Below are 18475 nucleotides of genomic sequence, written 5' to 3'. Positions count from 1 at the left end.
TGGCAGCCCACCAGGCTCCCCCATCCCTGGGATTCTCCAAGCAAGAACACTGGAGTGGGTTGCCATTTCCTTCTCCAATGCATGAAAGTGAAAAGTGAAAGTGAAGTCACTCAGTCGTGTCCGACTCTTCGGGACCCCATGGACTATATCCTACCAGGCTCCTCCGTCCACGGGATTTTCCAGGCAAGAGTACTGGAGTGGGTTGCCATTTCCTTCTCCAAAAATCTAGTATACGATATCCATTTGCATAACAGCTTTCCCCTAACATTATGAAAAATTTAAAGCATATAGAGAAGCTTAAAGAATTTTACTGTGAACATCCACACGTCCACCATGTAGATGCTATACTATTTTACTGTTTTTGCTTCATGACACCTTTCTATTTATTCATCCCTCTAAATAATCTATCTTGTTATGCAGTTCAAGTAACCTGAACTTGTAGATATTAGTACACTTCCCTCCATAATACTTCAAAATGCATGTAATTTAGACATAGCATTTTAAAGCAACTCTGTCTACAGTTACTGTAGACTATTTCCAGGCATCAGTGAGGTAGTATGGGCAGGAGACACAGTTCTCCTACCTTTGCACAGGGACTCTGCTGTTTTCCTCAAAATGGTACAGGTTATGTATGGGTTACAGTGGCTTAACACACATACAATCATTTGGGAATCTTGTTTACACAGAGATTCTAAACTAGTAGGTCAAGTGAGGGGCCTGAGATCTGCATTTCTAATTCACTCCAGAGTAATGATGAAGCTTTGAGAGAAAGCCCAAGAGTGAGATGAGAAAAATGGCCCGAGTACTGAATTATTTTGTAATCGCTCTTCAAAAATATTTTTGTCATTAGCAAAAGGCCTATGGCCCCTTCACTTATTACAGCTAAAAACAACTTTCAGAATACTAGCAATACTAACGACTCTATTTTCACTTCTAAATTCCCATGTGCTGCTTCTAATTTTGTCCTTTTTGACATTTTATCTTAATAGGCAAAAGCAAAACAGAACAAGTAACCAAAGAAATTCTTTCACTCCACAGAAAGATATGCTGGCAAACATGAAGTATATTCCAATAAAGATTTTTAGATTTCTTTCTGGCTGTAAAGCACATCTTACAGGATCTTATTTCCCTGACCAGGGATTGAACCTGGGCCCTCATTCGAAGTTCTAAATACTGGGCTGCCAGAGAGTTCCCCTGATAAAGTTTTTATTACCAAATACCCATAAGTTTATTGCTTCACCTGCCTACTTCTGAACTATCTCTTTAGAAAACAAAAATTACATGTTCATCTATAAAATACAGGATGCATGCTGGGATCAACTTCTCTGTAGATCATGTGGATAACAAAGATTTAATAACAGAAATAAATGCAAAGCACTGCAAGATTTCCCATTACCATTACTATGGAAGAAATAAGAAAAATATTGGGCTTTTTATTTTTAGCCATGCCAGGTGGCTTGTGGGATCCTAGTTCCTTGACCAGAGACCAAACCCATACCCTCGGTGTGAAAGCATGGAGTCCCAACCACAGAACCGCAAAGGGATTCTTTGGGCTTGTAAATTTGTATACTTACCCACACTTAAAGGGGACACAGTTATATGTAATTATGAAAAGTGAAACTTCTACTGCTAAGAAAACAGGTTCTGTAATTTTTTTTCACTTTAGCTTTGACGCATACATAAATAAAGCAAATGTTTTCTTTGTTCATACTGCAACCATTTAATTTATCCTAATTTCCAAGTTTATTTTAGTATTATTTAGCTTTGTCTGCCCTGGGATTCTGTTGTTGTGCATGGGCTTCTCATTGCAGTAGCTTCTCTTGTTGCTGAGCAGGGCTCTAGGGCCCAAGGGCTTCAGTAGCTGTAGCTCACTGGATCTACAACACAGGCTCGGGAGTCATGGCCCACGGGCAGCCCCGTGACATATGGGATCTTCCAAACCAGGGACTGAACTCATGTCCCCTGCACTGGCAGATGGATTCTTAACCACTGGACCACCAGGAAAGTCCCTCAAAGTTTCTTCTTCCATCAAATTCCTATTTTTATTTATTATATTAGCATCTCCAGGTTAAATAAACGAAGTCTCAATCACATTTTTCCACGCTCTGTCCTCAGAGTAAATTTAAGAGAAGGGGCCCAGTAGACTAATGCAAACCCCTCCTTACCACGAAAGGAAAACCAAGACTTAGAAGGCAGAGGTGGTCTGCCTGAGTCCAGTACATGCCAGACACACTACTTGAGTTTTAGGTATTCTTTCTTCCCACATCCAAACTCTACTTCCTAAAGAATAACATCTTAGCATTTCTTAAGTGTTGGTCTATGAGTGAAGTTACTTCAGTGTCTCAGTGGGGTCTTTCAGTTGTTAAAGAGCAACACATACACATGAAGCTTGTAAATCTTAAGTGCAGAGCTCAATAAAGGAATCCACCTGCCAATGCAGATGCCACAGGAGATGCAGATCTGATCCCTGGGTCAGGAAGATCCCCTAGAGAAGGGAATACCAACTCACTCCAGTATTCTTATCTAGAGAATCCACTGGACAGAGGAGCCTGGTGGGCTACAGTCCACGGGGTCACAAAGAGTCAGCCATGACTGAGCATGCACACACCTATACTTTTATGACCAACACCCAGATAAACACACAGAAAGGTCCCCATGTCTTTTCAACTCAATCACTTCCCTTCTTTCCCACAAGCCATACCTGTCCTGACATCAGAGTAGTTGTCTTATTTTGAACTTCACATATGTAATCATGTAATCTGTACCCTGAGTTTCACACACACTGAAGATAGCTGTTCATGTGTTCCCACTGTTGAGTATTCCATTATGAGGTTGATACTATTTATCACTCTATTTCTGATGGACATTTGGACTGCTTCCAATATTTTGGGCCGAGGGGACATCAACAGTTTACTGGGTAGGGGGACCTGATAAGCAAGGTCTTGAGTGACACTTCACTGTGTATGACACAGAGTGGGCAGGACACAGGAGCAATCTTTGCTACTCAGGGGAGGAAGCTACAATGTATAAGGGGAGGACTGTCTTCCAATTTTTGACCATGATTTCTATACATGTCTTTTAATGGTTTCCTGGGTATTTATCCTGTTCAGTATTTGTAAAGATTCTCGAATTCAAAGGTTAATGTTTCTTCTCCATTTTAGAAAATCTTCAGTTACACCTCTCATGCCTCATTTCTTTCTTCCTCTTCCTGGGACATTAATTACATGTCTTTTTCAAGTATCCTAAGTCTCTTACATTCTTTTCTGCATTTCCCCCTTTCTGGTTCTGACTCAGTCTGGATAACATTCTGATAAACATTCTAGTTCATCCACACTGTCTTCAGCTGTTCCTACAGTTAACCTACAGTTAAAACATAGACTGATAATCCTATTATCACACCCCTCATGGACTCACTTCTAGTATCTGCTTTTTTCTCTTGTGTTGTTAGATGGCCTGCCTCCTCATATCCCTGACTACTATTTCTATATGAAAAACTGGGGAAAACATTGAGACTCTGGATTATGTTCACATTCCCAATCCACAGGTCAATGGTTTTCGTTGTTGTTTGTTTTCAAACCAGTGTCCTTCCTTGCAGGCCCCCATGAGACTGCTAAAAGTCCCCCTTGACTCTCAGTGGCTGTTTCCGGAATTGACCACACTTGCATTACAGAAGAGCAATCCCAGGAAGATAGGGTCGTCTCAGATATGACAAATCTCATTCTTCCAGTGTACTGGCAGCTCTATAATGCTTCTGACATTTTATACATTTTGTCTCCCCCCATTCTTCTCTGTAGGAGGGACAGGAGTTACCTATCAATTGTTAGTTTAAAATCTATTATTACCAGAAGCAGAACTTCCTAGAATCAGTATCCAGGTCAGAAATGTTTATCATCCAACAAAGATACAACACAGATGCCAAGAACAATTTCCAGGTATTCTCTTGGATGAGATTTTTCCATTTACATAGATACATGATGACCGAAGAACTTTCAGTGTAATACAGCATACCCTAAATAAATTTTAATGAAAAAATTAAATAACACAAAGTCCATTCTAATGGACACAATCCTATTTTCATAAGCTGTTAAACAGTTTTATCTGTAATTTATGCAGAGCCATAATTTTATAGGATAAAATCTGAACCCATATATTTAAATATAACTCAACTCCAGAAATTCTCATCTTGCTCTTTTTTTTTCCTGTGCTGCAAAATATTCATTCTGCGGAAGTGGGAAGTACACAGCAATTAAAGTAAGACACTTTGAGGGAGCTTTGACCCTGAATAATAACAACAATTACAACAGTAATATAATTGCCGCCATCTTATTCTGTATGTCTTCTGATAAAATTCGTTAGTTTTACCAAAGCGGACAGCAGGCAAAAACAAAATTTGGGGTTAATAGTAAAATTAGGCAGCTTTCAAGATGCTATATTCCATTTAAACAAAGAAAAAAGCAGCAACAAGGCATTCCTTTCGAAAAGTGACTCCACCTTTCAGAAAGCTTGGCACATCTTCACCATCACTCTTCACCTGACAACTTGGCAGACACTCTTTTAAGAATTCTGGACCAAGTGGTATTATTTAAAAGGATATAATCTGTAACTTCTGTCCCCCAAAGTAGAGCTTCAGAGAACCCAAGAACACTGTAAATTCATTCAAACTTCATAGATAACAGAAAGGAATTGCCTCAGCACACACAAAATAGTTCAAATGTAGCTAAGAACTTCTTCATATATATGAATGAATGTCAAGTGAGTCCTTTAATGCTTGTTTTTCTGTTATATTTTAAAATCACTGATATTTCATGTCATGAGAAAATATCATAGTAATACACAGTTTTGAATTAATGAGATAAAAGGATGACAAGAACAAAAATACATCTAAGAGTAATCTAAACAACTTTTGCTAGTCTCAATTATGTCCACTATCTGAGTGGAGTGACAGTATCACATCTAACCACAGTATGCTCCTTTATAGTTAAGTATCAAGTTTATGTGCTATTCTTTTAAATTGAAAAGCATGTTACCGATCCACTTTACCATTAAATATACAACTTCAATTTACTCCAGAAAGTGAAAAATGGGACAAGGTTGAAGCATAAAAGATATACATGGCAAGGCTTCTGATTTTAACTTCACTTAAGAGTTTACATGTACATAAGATTGAATCCATGCTTCCACAAATATACATCTAAAATTTAGGAAATAATTACAAAATAAGAAATAAGTGAAAGAAACAAATCAATTGTATTAGAAATAAAAATTTTTTAAAAGAAGAGTGAACAGATCCAAAAGAATGATTTTTCAACGAACATTCTTTCAAGTGTTCAACATCTTCAACTGTTTTTAAGCTTAACACATCATTCAACACAGAGATCATGTTTTTTATATTATTTCTCATGTTTCACTCAACCAATAAATAAAAGATGTACATGGTAATAAGTAGATGACAAACATGAACAAATTTATATTTTGCAAACCTATTTTTAAAAGTTCAATGATATATAAATTAGGGCTTTCCTGATAGCTCAGTTGGTAAAGAATCCGCCTGCAATGCAGGAGACCCTGGTTCAGTTCCTGGGTCCAGAAGATCCCCTGGAGAAGGGATAGGCTACTCACTCCAGTATTCTGGGGCTTCCCTTGTGGCTCAGCTGGTAAAGAATCCACCCGCAATGCAGGAGACCTGGATTTGATCCCTGGGTTGGGAAGATTCCCTGGAGAAGGGAAAAGCTACCCACTTCAGTACTGTAGCCTAGAGAATTCCATGGACTGTGTAGTCCACGGGGTTGCAAAGAGTCAGACACGAATGAGCGACTTTCACTTCACTTCAAAGCATTCTTGGCTAAAAAATTCCATGGACAAAGGAGCCTGGTGGGCTACAGTCCATGGGGTCGCAAAGAGTCAGACATGACTGAGCTACTAAGCAAGCGAGCATGATAAATAAATTAAGGAGGTTATCACCTTTAAATGGTCAGTTTAGCAAACATTAAACAATATTCCTACTCCTGAGGACAATTTACAACATGGAAAAAAGCCCAAAATTTTTTTATGAGGGCCATTTTGCATTTACCATGAAAAGCTTTAAAAAATTGACATTTGACTTAGCCGTTTCACCTACAAAAACTTTTCACTAGAAAATAAGTGTGATAAACTTAGAGATTTGACATGTCAATCAATATACTACTGATGAAATGTCAAATGCTTCCTCTCCACCCCAGGTCAAGAACAAGACAAGGGAGTCCAGTGGTTAGGACTTGGTACTTTCACTGATGAAATTTGGGGTTCAATCCCTGGTTGGGGAACTAAGGTCCCACAAGCACCACAGTGCTGCCAAAAAAAAGCAGACAACAAGACTTTATACTTTGATCACTCCTATTCAACATTACATAAGAAATAAAAGAGGATGTGCCAGGTTGAACTATTTCCATAATAAAACAGATTATTTGCCTTTTTCTCTGTGCTGGCATTTGCACTAATGGTGCAGAAGCAATGAGAGTAAAACTGCTCACAGTGGAACCCAACTGTACTAGAAAAGTTGTCCTCACTATCAGGCACATTTACTTCTGCTGTTCTTCCAACACCAACAGGTCAACACGATTCTGATACTAACCACCTGGAGTGAGCAGCAGCCCTGCTTAAAGACACATCCACAACAAGACTGCCCTCCCTTCACATGCCACCTGGATTCCCGGCCAACTGGCTGCAAATCTAGGAGCTTCCTAAGGCCACTTCAGGTTTGATAATTTTCTAGAATGACTCAGAGAACTCAGGAAAACTTTATATTTATCATCAGTCTTATTTAAAGGATACAAATCAGGACCTGCCAAATGAAAAGACATACAAGCTGAGGAGAGGGAGGATCCTAATGCAGAGCTTCTGCCCATTCTCTGTCAATTAGGTAGCATCACCCACCGGGCACGGATGAGCTCACCAACCAGGAGGCTACACTGATCTCAGTGTCAAGAGTTGGCACTGGGTTTCATCACCACGTGGGGATGAATGATGGGATTATTTGCTGCAGGTGATCAGACAATCTCAGCCTCTTTCTCCTCCATGGAGGCTGTGCTGGCTCAAACGCCCAACTACTTGAATCACATGGTCTTTCCAGTGACCTTCCCTTAGCCTTAATCTTCATGAATTGGTTAATCTCAAGGATTCAGCTTCTCTCCCAAGAAACATGGACAAAGACCAGTGAAATTATTTATTATACATAAGAAGTCCTTGATGAAAAAGTAAAACTGAGTATGAATTTTACTAAATTTCAGCCTCTGATTACATTTTAACACTCTATGATGAACGAGGAAGCTGTATGATGAACGGGGAAGCATCCAGAAGCCACTTCCTTTTCATAACAAAGTACAATGTGATAGAGTGGAAAAGCACTTGCAAAACTTGCACTGCAGGCTGAACTAGCCTTGAAAGAATGACAAACTGGTTACATTTTCTGAAATTAAGCTTTTCATTTCAAAAAAATAACTGTTTATTGCCAATGAGAAAAATTGATGTTTCAAGTGAAAATCAGAATCTTTGAAAACTTGCATCTAACACTGCTAGCTTTCTAATGTGTCAACATTTAGAAGACCTAGCTAACTCAGTGAATCAACACTTACAAATAATGAAAGCACAATGTTACCAATTCATTCAAAGGTAAAATTCATTGGAAGATTAATGAATTTTAGTGTAACAATGTATAAAAAGTTCATTATACAGTTTCAGATTCTACACTGTAAGAACTTTTAAGAAACTGACCACTTATCAAGTTTTGGAGCTATGTCAAAAGGAAAAGAAAATATCCATAGTTAACTAAAAAGACTACTAAAATATTGCTCCATTCTACAATCATGTATGTACGTGAAGCCAGATTTTCTTCTTATACTGCTAACAAAAGAAGACAATGCAACACATTCTATGTAGAAAGAATCTGAGGAGCTAAATATACTTTACTGTCTTCAACTAAGCCAGAACGTCACTTTTTTCACTAAATTTCTTTGAAAGTAGTTATCTTTCATTAAAAAAATATGTTACATAATACATAATTATTGTTAAATACTTTTCAAATTTAAGTTTTAATTTCTAATATGATAACAGATAAAAACAGAAAAAACTCTAAGTTCCTCAATCATTTCAAAGAGTGAAACTAAGTTCAAAAGTTTGAGAACTGTCCTTTAGAAATAATAAACAACGTAAACAAAGACATTTAGTGTGTGGAGTTTCAACAGTAAAAAAAAAAATGACAAAACATAAATAAAACTATATGTAACATGCTCTAAATTCTATTTTTAAAACCACGGAGGCAAAAAGACTGATAGCAAACAAACTAAAATTTTAACAGCTGTCAGTCACTTCTACTTAGTGGGTTGGTAACAGATACTAATTTCTTATTTCTAACTATGATTTCTTTCAAATGTTCTGTAATGTTCTCATAATCAGAGAAAAAGATTAATTTTTTAAAATTTTAAAGAAAAAAAATACTAGCATTCCATTAAACAATAAATGATTTGGTTCTTAGCTCTAGTTACTTTCTAGTTATTTTCTAAAATTCTAAATTGATCAATAGCCAAAAGCACTAAGATGGCCAAAAGCAAACACAAACAAAAACCAAAGAACAAACAAAAAAACAATGGGCACCTTAAGTCATGAAAAAGCCAAAAAAAAGATTTGCTAAATTTTAAGTAACTTTCATTATATTTTACCAGAACATGAATGGCCACAGAAGTGTATTTAAAATATGTCTCTAATTTTAAAAAGTTTTCCAAATTTAAAATGAAGAAACTAATAAAGTGCTAATTTAAAACAAAAATCGAACAGTCCAAGAGTAAACACTTGAAAAGTAAAAATTGAAAGATCAAGTTATGTAATTACAAATTAAATAAAATTTAATTCTTACGTAATATTACTTTAATCCTTTAGTTCACTACCCATCTTTTTATCCTACGAATTTTACATTAAAATAAAGATGGTAAACAAAGATGGAGGTAAGAATTATGGGAGTTTTCAGTTAAAACTTAAGATACAAAACACTTAGGTAAATTGCAGTTTTACTAAGTAAAAAATTCTATCTTAATATGAAAGTTAACAAAAAATATTTCATATATAGAATAAAAAAAAAAAACTGGATATAGGTACTAAGAGTAAAAGCCAACAGCTTACAAATTTAGGGTGAAAGCAAAGTATTTAGTATCACTCACTGCTTACCAGGACTATGATGAGTTGTAAATCCTCCATTCTGAAATTCACCTCCTGCCACATTCATTCTACCAGGATTAAAAGGTCCTACTGCAGTCTTGGTCTGTGAAGTTAAAGACGGGGTGTATGTTTGCATATTAACACCAAAATTACTTGACTGAAGTCCTTTAGCGACATCTCCCAAGTTGGAATTCTATAGTGATGTTATATTTGTAATCATTAAGTTCATATCTCGCCCATCATTCAGAGCTTAAAACCTGCTTCTAAAGTTGTAACATTAGTAATATGAATTTCAGAGTCGATTCTGTAGTGATAACACCATTACCCATTCCTGCATTTACCTTACTTCTTGAAAGACTGGAAGTGGAGAAATCCAAATCTTTGGTTCTGTTTTTAGTTCCAGGAAATCCCCATTCAATAAAACTGGGAGAAACTGTCTTTTTCCTTTCATTTGTTTCCATGTCCTCTTCATCATCAATAACAATTGTCTCACTTATATTTCCCTTCTGAGAAGCCAAATATCTTGAGGAAGGAAGAATTACAGAATAATGTCCTAGAAGCTTTTTATTTCTTGATGCAGGAAATACAAAATGTCTTTGATCAGCTATTACTGGAGCAGAAATTGAAGGAGGTTGTATAGATTCAATAAACACAACATCATCATCATCACCTTCCACCGATGAGTTTCTAGATCTATTAACTAAAGGACTAGCTGTGTCACCAAATGAGTCTCCTACATCCATGAGACTAGCTGCCATGGCTTTACTCCCTAATAAGATAGGAGTCTGTTCAGTCAAGTCTAAACTTCCTGCTGAACATTCATCCATGCCAAAGAACCTGTAACACAGAGAAAAGAAAAAAAAGTTCAAGTAAATTATGATTATTACATTTTATTGCAATTAAACAGCACAGTGAAATTTTAAATTCTTTTATGGGATTTTATTAATAAGTTTTTCACTGAAATAGAAAATAGTACAAAATAATTCCATCAATTACCAATAACCCAGGGTCCAAATACAATTATTATACCAGATATACCTTTATCTACTAAAATTATTATATTGTCCAAACTGTGTTTCATCATTGTTTTTCAAATTCTCTGCTTCCAACATAACTATGTAATTAAATTATTCTGAAACTTTTTTTGTCATTGTCCACAAATTGCCAGATACTACATTATAGGTCTATGTAAAATTCTGAAAAAACCCATGAGGTACATATAGTTTAATTCATCTTATAGATCAGGAAACATCTGGGTAAGCCCAAATGGCATTTCCACTCAGGGCTCTAACTTTAGGCCCCAAATTCTCAGCCTTGTTTTATTTAACAAACACTTCTGTGTACCTATATGCACTAAAGAATGACAAAGGAAAGGATCCAGATCCAAATAATTGGAAGAATTTGGAGAAGTGAAAGATCCAATGAAGCAAAGCTCTCAAAGCAGATGAGACAAGAGGAGGATGAGGATATGCACAGCACAGGTGGTAATGAAGCTAATCATGAACAAGAAATCACCTTTCTCTCAAAAGAGGGAAAAGTTAAGTGTATGGCTGTCCCTCAGTACCCGCAGGGGGTTGGTCCCAGGATATCCACGGAGGCTCAAGTCCTACAGCTGGCCCTCTGTATCCGAGGTTCCACATCCACAGATTCAACCAACCCTGGATCCTGCAATACTACAGTATTTACTGAAAAAAAATGTATGTATTAAGTGGATCTGGGCAGTTCAAACCCATGTTGTTCAAGGGTTTGTCCAATTATAACTGGAGCATTATAGGTATGTAGAAACAATAGATGGAAAGCTGAGGTAAGTTTACAAATGCTGGCTTCAGTTTTCTTAGAAGCTCAAGACAGTGAAAGAGGTGGGATCTGTAGGGGTGCTAATTAAGAGAACTCATACAGCAGTCATCATTCAATTTTAAACACTTCTTACTGAAATATGCCAAGTAACATTCCACTCTAAAATTTTCCCAACTAATTTTAAGTGATAGTATTTAGTCATACAATAGATAATGTTTATTATAATGTTTATTCTTAATGGGTGCTATATCATTAAATAAAGTAATTCAGTAAAAGCTTAAATAAGTGAGGTTGGAACTATTCTTTGTCTCATTTTACTGATCAGGAAACTAAGACTCAGAAGATAGTAAGTAATCTGCGTGGCTTGCCCAAGTCTCCATTGCTGGAAAGGGTGGAATCAGGAGTCAAACCCAAGAAATCTGACTCTCTAATCTATCTCATAGACACCACATTATATGCAATTATTGCATACAATTTCTTAAGTCCTTGTTTTATTAAGATGAAATAAAATTAACACTCACGTAACTCTACTTCAAAGATAAATAACAAATCTAAGGAACCAGTTAAAAAGGGTTATAAAGGAAATAAGAAAATTAGGATCAGAGTTAACACACATCCAATAAGCTTATGTGGTTGATTTTCAAAGGAAAGAGGCAATAACTCGCCTAAACTAAATCATGAAATTTAAGAACTGTTATTTACACACACATAAATTCTTGTTAGTTCTTTCTGTATTTGAATAAATCTAAAACAGAAAAGTACAATTTCTGGGAAAGAGCAATAGCGGACTCCATGGTGCCCTCTGGTGGCTGTTAGGTTCTATCTTAATCTTCCCAAAGAAAACAATAGAAAGGGGATTCTTTATGCTCAGCTCATTCCAGTCATCTATTTCTGAAAAAAAAAGATAAAGTAAAGTATTTACCCATTTCCAAATTTCAGATTGTAAAAAAGTTAAAACCTAACCCTAACCACTATTAAAAGTCACTGTTTATATAATTTAACTATCATTTTCTTAATTCTATAAACATAAGCCTACAAAAAAGTTTTAAATATTTCTATGGTATTATCCAAAAAGAGAAAAAGTTAAAGTTTATCTAAGGCACTAAGCGAATTACCTCACTTAATTGAGTTTTACTTTTCTAAGCTATAAACTGTTGTTTATACTATAAATGGGGATAAAATAGGACTCTGAGGTTTTTACTGTGATAACTAGACAAACAAGTCCCTGGTCTCTGCCTAGACCATATTAAAGAGTGTAAAAATGATAAATCTCTCTCTATTGAGAAGGTATTCAGGCAAATACTTTGGCTCTACCCTAGGATTTCAACAAGTGTCTAATTAATCTTAAATATTTTAGTCTTCCTGCGTTATCTTTTTTTTTTAATCTTTACTGAATTTGTTACAATGCTGCTTCTGTTTCCTGCTTTGGTTTTCTGGTCAAGAAGTACGCAGGATCTTAGCTCCCTAAACAGGGACTGAACCCTCACCCCCTACATTGGAAGGTGAAGTCCTAACCCCTGGACCACCAGGGAAGTTCCCTTTCTGTGGTATCTTATTCATCTACAACTATTTAATTTTCATCTTGATACAATGAAAATTAATATAAAATTAAAGGAAAATCCACACAGAGAAGTGTGGAATCTAAAGGGAGTTTCCTGGTTGCTCAGTGGTAAGGATTCCAGGTTTTCACTGTTGTGGCCCAGGGCTCAATCCCTGGTCAGGGAAGTGATATCCCACAAGCCTCACAGTGCAGCCAAGAGAAAAAAAAATTGGACTAGAATTTCAGCCTAACTAAAAAGGCTGAAACCCAAGCAAGACTTTTTTTTTTTTTCTTTTATCTTTTTTTTTCCCACCCCCACGCCGACCCCTCGCCTCCCGGGGCTCCCGTCCCTCTCGTGCCTCTCCGACTGCCGGCAACGGCCGGGTATGGGCCCGACGCTCCAGCGCCATCCATTTTCAGGGCTAGTTGATTCGGCAGGTGAGTTGTTACACACTCCTTAGTGGATTCCAACTTCCATGGCCACCGTCCTGCTACAAGCAAGACTCTTATATGCAAATTATTTCTAGGTTGTAGGTAGTAACCTTGCAAAGTTAAGAAGGTATTTAATTATCGGTAAAGATAAGAGTTAACACTAAAACAAAGACACAAATTAGGGTCCTTTGCCCTATTGTGTTTACTTTTATTCTAGTTTTTATTTCCTAAAGATTGCTACAGTTATCTTTTCAAAAGATTACAGTAAAATATGTAACAAAAAATGCTATTTTAATCATTTTTAAGTATGCAGTTCAGTGTCATAGTTTTTTAAATATGCCTTTTAAAGCTGCAAAAATGTCTGCTGAGTTCTTAAGTTATAATTCAGTATCATTAATTTCCTGAGATCACCTTCAATTAAAAAAAGTTGAATAATTTACTAGCCAGTCAATATTCATTTATGTTTATGCACAATTTGGTAGAACTTACATATTAAAATGACTCAAAAAACAGTAGCTAAAATAGAAATGGTGAGTTATTAATATGACAAGATTAGCACATGATGATAAAGGTAAACAAACCTGCTCATGAGCCTTCAAATATTAAAATCACCAAGAAAGTATTTTCAAATATTTAATCACTGCTCCAAGGGTTCATTTTTGGCTACCTATAGGCACAGCTATACCTTCAAGGCTCTATGAAACATAAAGGATGCATGCTACAAAAATTTGTTGATCACTTAATAAGTTCTAGAACACATTCTAGGGCATCTCTGAACTTATACTGTAACAGATCTTTTGTAATATAAAAATATTTGTATATTTACATAAAAATAACATCAATTTCAAAGTTAGCTTCCTGTTAGTATATACTACAAGGATTCCTATTTAAAATCAAAAACTAAATAAAGGTGTATGATGATTCTCGAGGTTTTACTCACAAATGTAAAGAGATAGGAAAAGGAAGAATCAAATGAACAATCACAACAAACAGCAGGAGAACTACTTAAGTACCTAAGTAACCGGCACTTAAGAGATGGTAGATTGATCACACAAAACTAACTTCAATCCCTTCTAAAATCCCCATAAATGACAGTAAAGTTCCTACTCACAAGAAAAGGAAAAACTAAAGAAGAAACAAAAGCAAAAAATTTGATAAGCTGAAGAGCAGGTGGATGAGTAGTTAACCAACTCTGCCTGAGACAGCCTAACTCTAACAGTGAAGGAAAAAGCTGTGAAACTTCTGACTTAAGCTGCGGAATCCTCAAAAGGCTCAAAGCCTGTAACTCCTGATATATCACACTGGAATAGGAAGCAGACAGCTAAAACAAGGAGGATGTGAAATTCCAGGTCCCTTCCCTTTCTCCACGTTGATGATCACAGGCGTTCCCCCTTTCTGGCACAAGTTCTAGACTTCTATTCTTTGGAGAGGATAGAACAAAAGATCTTTGTTCCAGGTTTACCAGGCATTGGTGAATGCTTCAATATCATGTATTTGAAATGCCCCCTTTCCCGGCTGATTTACAGAGAGCTGACATCCAGACTTCAATCTTCCAAGCAGCAGACTCTTACCCAGAAAACGTCTTTCTCAGAAAAACTCCTTTCTGTGGAATTAGGAACCCCCCAAAAATCAAAGACCTAAAGATAATGACTTCAGAGGTTCTCCATCAATTGGCCTAAAAAGATTCATCCTACAGTGAAGCTCCAAGCTGAAACATTCCACTCATTTTTCCAATCTATTTTCTATTTCTCAATTCTTAACCATGAGCAGACCAACCAAGGATTATAAAATATTTGAAGAAATCCTCTAATAAGAAAAATAGTCCTGACATATATATACTATTGATACTGAGTATAAAATAGGTAACTGAGAACCTACTGTACAGTTCAGAGAACTCTACTCAATGCTCTGAGGTGACCTAAATGGAAAGGAAATACAAAAAAGAGGGAATATATGTATATGTATAGGTATAGCTGATTCACTTTGCTGTACAGCAGAAACTAACACAACACTGTAAATATAACACAACTATGCTCCAATAAAAAATAATGTAAAAGAAAAAATTGTTAAAAGAAAAAAAGAAGAAAGAGAAAAGTGCAAGAAAAAGAAAACAAAATCTAAATCCGCAAAACAATCAGAACTCTAGCCGGACACATGACAAGTAAAAGACCATAAAAAATTGACATTTCTAGTATTAAACAAGAACTTCTAAAAATAAAAAGCTTAGCAAAAATGGAAAACTCAGTAAAAGGACTGAAAGATAAAGCTGAGGAAATATCAGAAGACCAAAAACACAAGAATTGTAGGTACTGTTAACAATGTGTGTGTGTGTCTCACATAACTTATGGGCTAGGCACTTGACAATCTTCATAGCAATTGAGAACACAGACACAATTTACTTATAAAATGTGGATAAAAAAGTGTATTTAATTGAATAAGATGTGCATTTATAAAGGTTCCGTTATTGACTCTTATTTAGTTTGCACTTGCCAAAGTAATGAGAGAGTAGAGATACAAACCAGATATGAAATCTGGCTGGCACTAAACCTAGTCCTTTCCACACTGTGCCCACCTATGCTAGGAACCTGCTGTTGAGAAAATGGCTTTTCTAAGTGGTAATAACTGAGTCAGCGATTTGTTATCCTTCCAATCTTTTAGTCCCCACTAGTTCCCTTTCCCTAATAAAGTCCCTCATAGCTCTAGAATCCTGCCCACATCCCTTCATCTCACACAACTACCACATAATCTGAAATATCATTTCAGGTATCCTATGAAAATCACCCAGTCAAAACAATATCCATTCCTAAAAACTGTCTAACTAATGAAGTGTGCCATGAAGCACAACAGAGTAAGTGCAAAGTCAAGTCTGGCAAGAAGCAACAATAGCAGAGGGAAGGCAGGAATACTACTATGAGAAACAGTAGTATTCACAAATTTCTTTTTGATGACTGGTGAAAAACTGACCAGCTGAAAGGCCAAAATAGGCAGGACCTAAGACTGTACAGAATCCCAGATAATAAATGTAGAATCAGAGGTGTTTTTCTTTTTTTTAAATCATTTTGAGACACTTTACAAAATTATTGATTCAGGCAAGGGTTGGTGTTAAAGCCATTAACGCAACAGCTGACAGGGCATTTATTGTACCAAAATGAACAGCACTTAGCTTACTTTTTAGTAACAAGAAAAAAAACACATCAACTTCATAATGGAGACTGTCACTAGCAATTTGGTAATTCGGTGGTCCATCTTAGAATCGCGACTAGGGTAAGAACTAGATTATACCTTTTTTTAAAAGAAAAAGACTATCTCCTGATGTGATGCTTGCCTGAGTTTTATCAGGATACAGAAACACAAATCTTCCTCAAATATAAGACAAACACACACACAAAGTATTGTGTCCATCAACCATAGAATAACGATAAGATTCAGTCAGTCTAGTTAATTCAACAGTACGGAAAAAAATTATTTCTAACCATTAGAAAGCAAAAATATGTTAAAAAGAAAGCATTAAAAATGGAACATCTTAGAACTCTAAGAGAATACCAGTGGTGTAAATATCAGCAAGCACTCCCCATGCTTTCCCAGGGATTTCCCTGACTTGGCTCTGGGGACAAGGGCCACTCCAGAAACTAGCTCTCTGCCTTCAAGGTAAGAGAAAGGTAAGTTCCACAGAAGCACACTCTAGTAGTGCGCTAACACAGACACGCGGGGTAAAATTACTTACCGTGGACGCTTTCCTCCTTAATTACTATCACCGAACTATCACCAGACTGTCCTGAAGGTGATTCCTGGCCCTAGAACGAAGGATGAAAGCGGACTTCGTTATAGCCAAGCTGAACGCAACACCAGCTCACAAGAGAGGAAACAGAGACAAGAAGTCAAGAAGCCTCAGCGCTCCTCCACAACCGCCCCCCCCCCAACCCCACAGCCACCGAGGCGCCAGGTACACAAACACCGAGGCCCCGCCACCATCACACGACCGCACAGTCTCTGCGAGCCACAGGCGGGAGGCGGAGGGCGAGCGCGGCCTCGAGCCCGCGGAGACGCCTATCCCCAGATTCGGCCCGTGCGACGCCGCCGCCGTCCCTCAGGAACCCACTCGCCCGCAGCTCGCGTCACCGCGGGGCGGAAACCCCCGTGCTGGCCCGGAGCCTGAGACCTGCCCGCTCCTCGTCCGCCATTAGAAACTCTCCCAAATAAGCAGTGAGAAGACGCCGCGCCGGGGTCTGGGCGGCCGAGGAGGGGACCTGGTGCGGGGGGGGCCGTGTCCTCAGCCCCAAACTTGCGGATCCCGGGTCGCCGCCGGGAGAGTGCAAGCGCGGCCACGAGCGCCCACGGAGGCGCCCCTCCCCCACCCCGCGACCCCCGAGGCCCGCCGGCGGCCACCTCACTCCGCTCTCGCGGCCGCGGCCGCGCCCGCACTCCCGCAGCCCGCCGGCCGCCCGCCAACGCGCCTGGGACATCAGCGGAGCCGCCGGCAGCCGGAGGCCCCGAAGCAGCAGCGGCGACGGCGGCCGCGCCGCGGGGCGCTCGTCCCGGGTAGGTGGGAGGCTTCGGAGGCCTCCCTCACCCATCTCCGCCTCCCGGCGCCTCCGCCTCCGCCTCCGGAGGCTGCGCCTCTCCCAGCCACCCCGACTGTCGGCGGCCCTGGGCTGGAGACACGGCGGGGACAAGCCTCACCCGGTTCTGGCTGCGGCTCCGCGGAACAAACTTCCCCGCCCCCGGCCCACCCCCCTTCGGCAAAACGCGCAACTCCGCTCGGTCCAGTCCCGGCTTTAACGCTGGTGAGGAGGCGGAGGCGGCGGCCGCGGCGGCGCGGCCCGACCTGGCAGGCCCCGCCTCCTGCGCCCTCACTGGCGGCCGGGGAGGGCGGGCTGGGCACCTCGGGCACGCCCATTGGCTGCGTCCACCTTCCTTCAGGACCCCCTTGAGGGGGTGGTCCGATGCCCTGTCCGTCAGCTGCAGGCCACACCCCCGCGCCTCTGTTGCACTCCCCGCCTTTTCTGCCCGGATCCCGGACCAGCGCGTCTCAGTGAACACGGTCTGTTGCTAGCTGCAGTGGCCGAGCGCTGTCGGGCCCCAGCGGCCCGAAGACCTGAACCGGGCCACCTGCCCTCGCAGCGGCTGCAAGTGCCAAGGCCTCGATGTCCCCCAAGCCCTCCATATCCAGTGTCTGGGAGCCCCGTGAGGCCTGGGCGGGCAGGGGCTTCAGCGACCCGGGCAGGAGCAGGGGTCTGGAAGGCCGGCGGCGGGGCCCCGCGCGCTCCGAGGACTGAAAGCGCTTCTCTTCCCCTCATCCCGGTGGGGAGGCGTCCCCCGCTCCCGTCATGGCTGCGGGGGGAGACAATGTCCTCCATCTTGTCGGAGCCGCGGGGGCAACTGGGGACAACTCCGACTAGTCCCAGAAAGCCGGGGCTGGGCCCCGCGGCGGAGACGGCACCGGCTGCCAGCTCCGCACCTGGGCCCGGCCTCAACTGGAGAAAGCCCCCAGGAAGACCCAATGCAACCATATAAATAAAA

General features: G+C 39.6%; 3 protein-coding genes across 7 annotated transcripts in view; 1 reads left to right on the top strand and 2 right to left on the bottom strand.

Moving 5' to 3' along the window:
* ZMYM5 (zinc finger MYM-type containing 5) overlaps window positions 1-17777 on the bottom strand; it is a 27342-nt gene extending 9565 nt beyond the window's left edge. For 2 of the 5 annotated variants that reach the window (XM_043892066.1, XM_043892065.1), the window contains exons 1-4: window positions 17636-17777; window positions 16680-16749; window positions 9528-10023; window positions 9196-9289 (exon numbers count right to left, since the gene is read on the bottom strand). In XM_043892066.1, the coding sequence (XP_043748001.1) occupies window positions 9196-9289; window positions 9528-10013 (580 nt within the window). In that variant the 5' untranslated portion in view covers window positions 10014-10023; window positions 16680-16749; window positions 17636-17777. Of the gene's footprint in view, window positions 1-3842; window positions 4010-9195; window positions 9290-9527; window positions 10024-16679; window positions 16750-17341; window positions 17480-17635 lie in introns of those variants that run through there. The other 3 variants (XR_006338901.1, XM_043892063.1, XM_043892064.1) reach the window with 3 other exon arrangements.
* Window positions 12838-18475, bottom strand: LOC122686800 (decreased expression in renal and prostate cancer protein-like). Its single transcript, XM_043892067.1, has 2 exons — window positions 17866-18475; window positions 12838-13014 (listed from the first exon to the last, which is right to left on the bottom strand). The coding sequence occupies exon 1, from the start codon at window positions 18463-18465 to the stop codon at window positions 17911-17913; it is 555 nt and encodes a 184-aa protein (XP_043748002.1). The 5' UTR covers window positions 18466-18475; the 3' UTR covers window positions 12838-13014; window positions 17866-17910.
* On the top strand, window positions 16762-17886 carry LOC122686669 (proline-rich protein 2-like). Its single transcript, XM_043891869.1, has 2 exons — window positions 16762-17094; window positions 17140-17886. The coding sequence occupies exons 1-2, from the start codon at window positions 16762-16764 to the stop codon at window positions 17884-17886; spliced, it is 1080 nt and encodes a 359-aa protein (XP_043747804.1).

Source organism: Cervus elaphus, chromosome 30, assembly GCF_910594005.1.
Source record: "Cervus elaphus chromosome 30, mCerEla1.1, whole genome shotgun sequence".
Lineage (NCBI taxonomy): Eukaryota > Metazoa > Chordata > Mammalia > Artiodactyla > Cervidae > Cervus > Cervus elaphus.
Note: the sequence above shows the minus strand (reverse complement) of the source record. Positions and strands in the feature narration are given on the sequence as shown.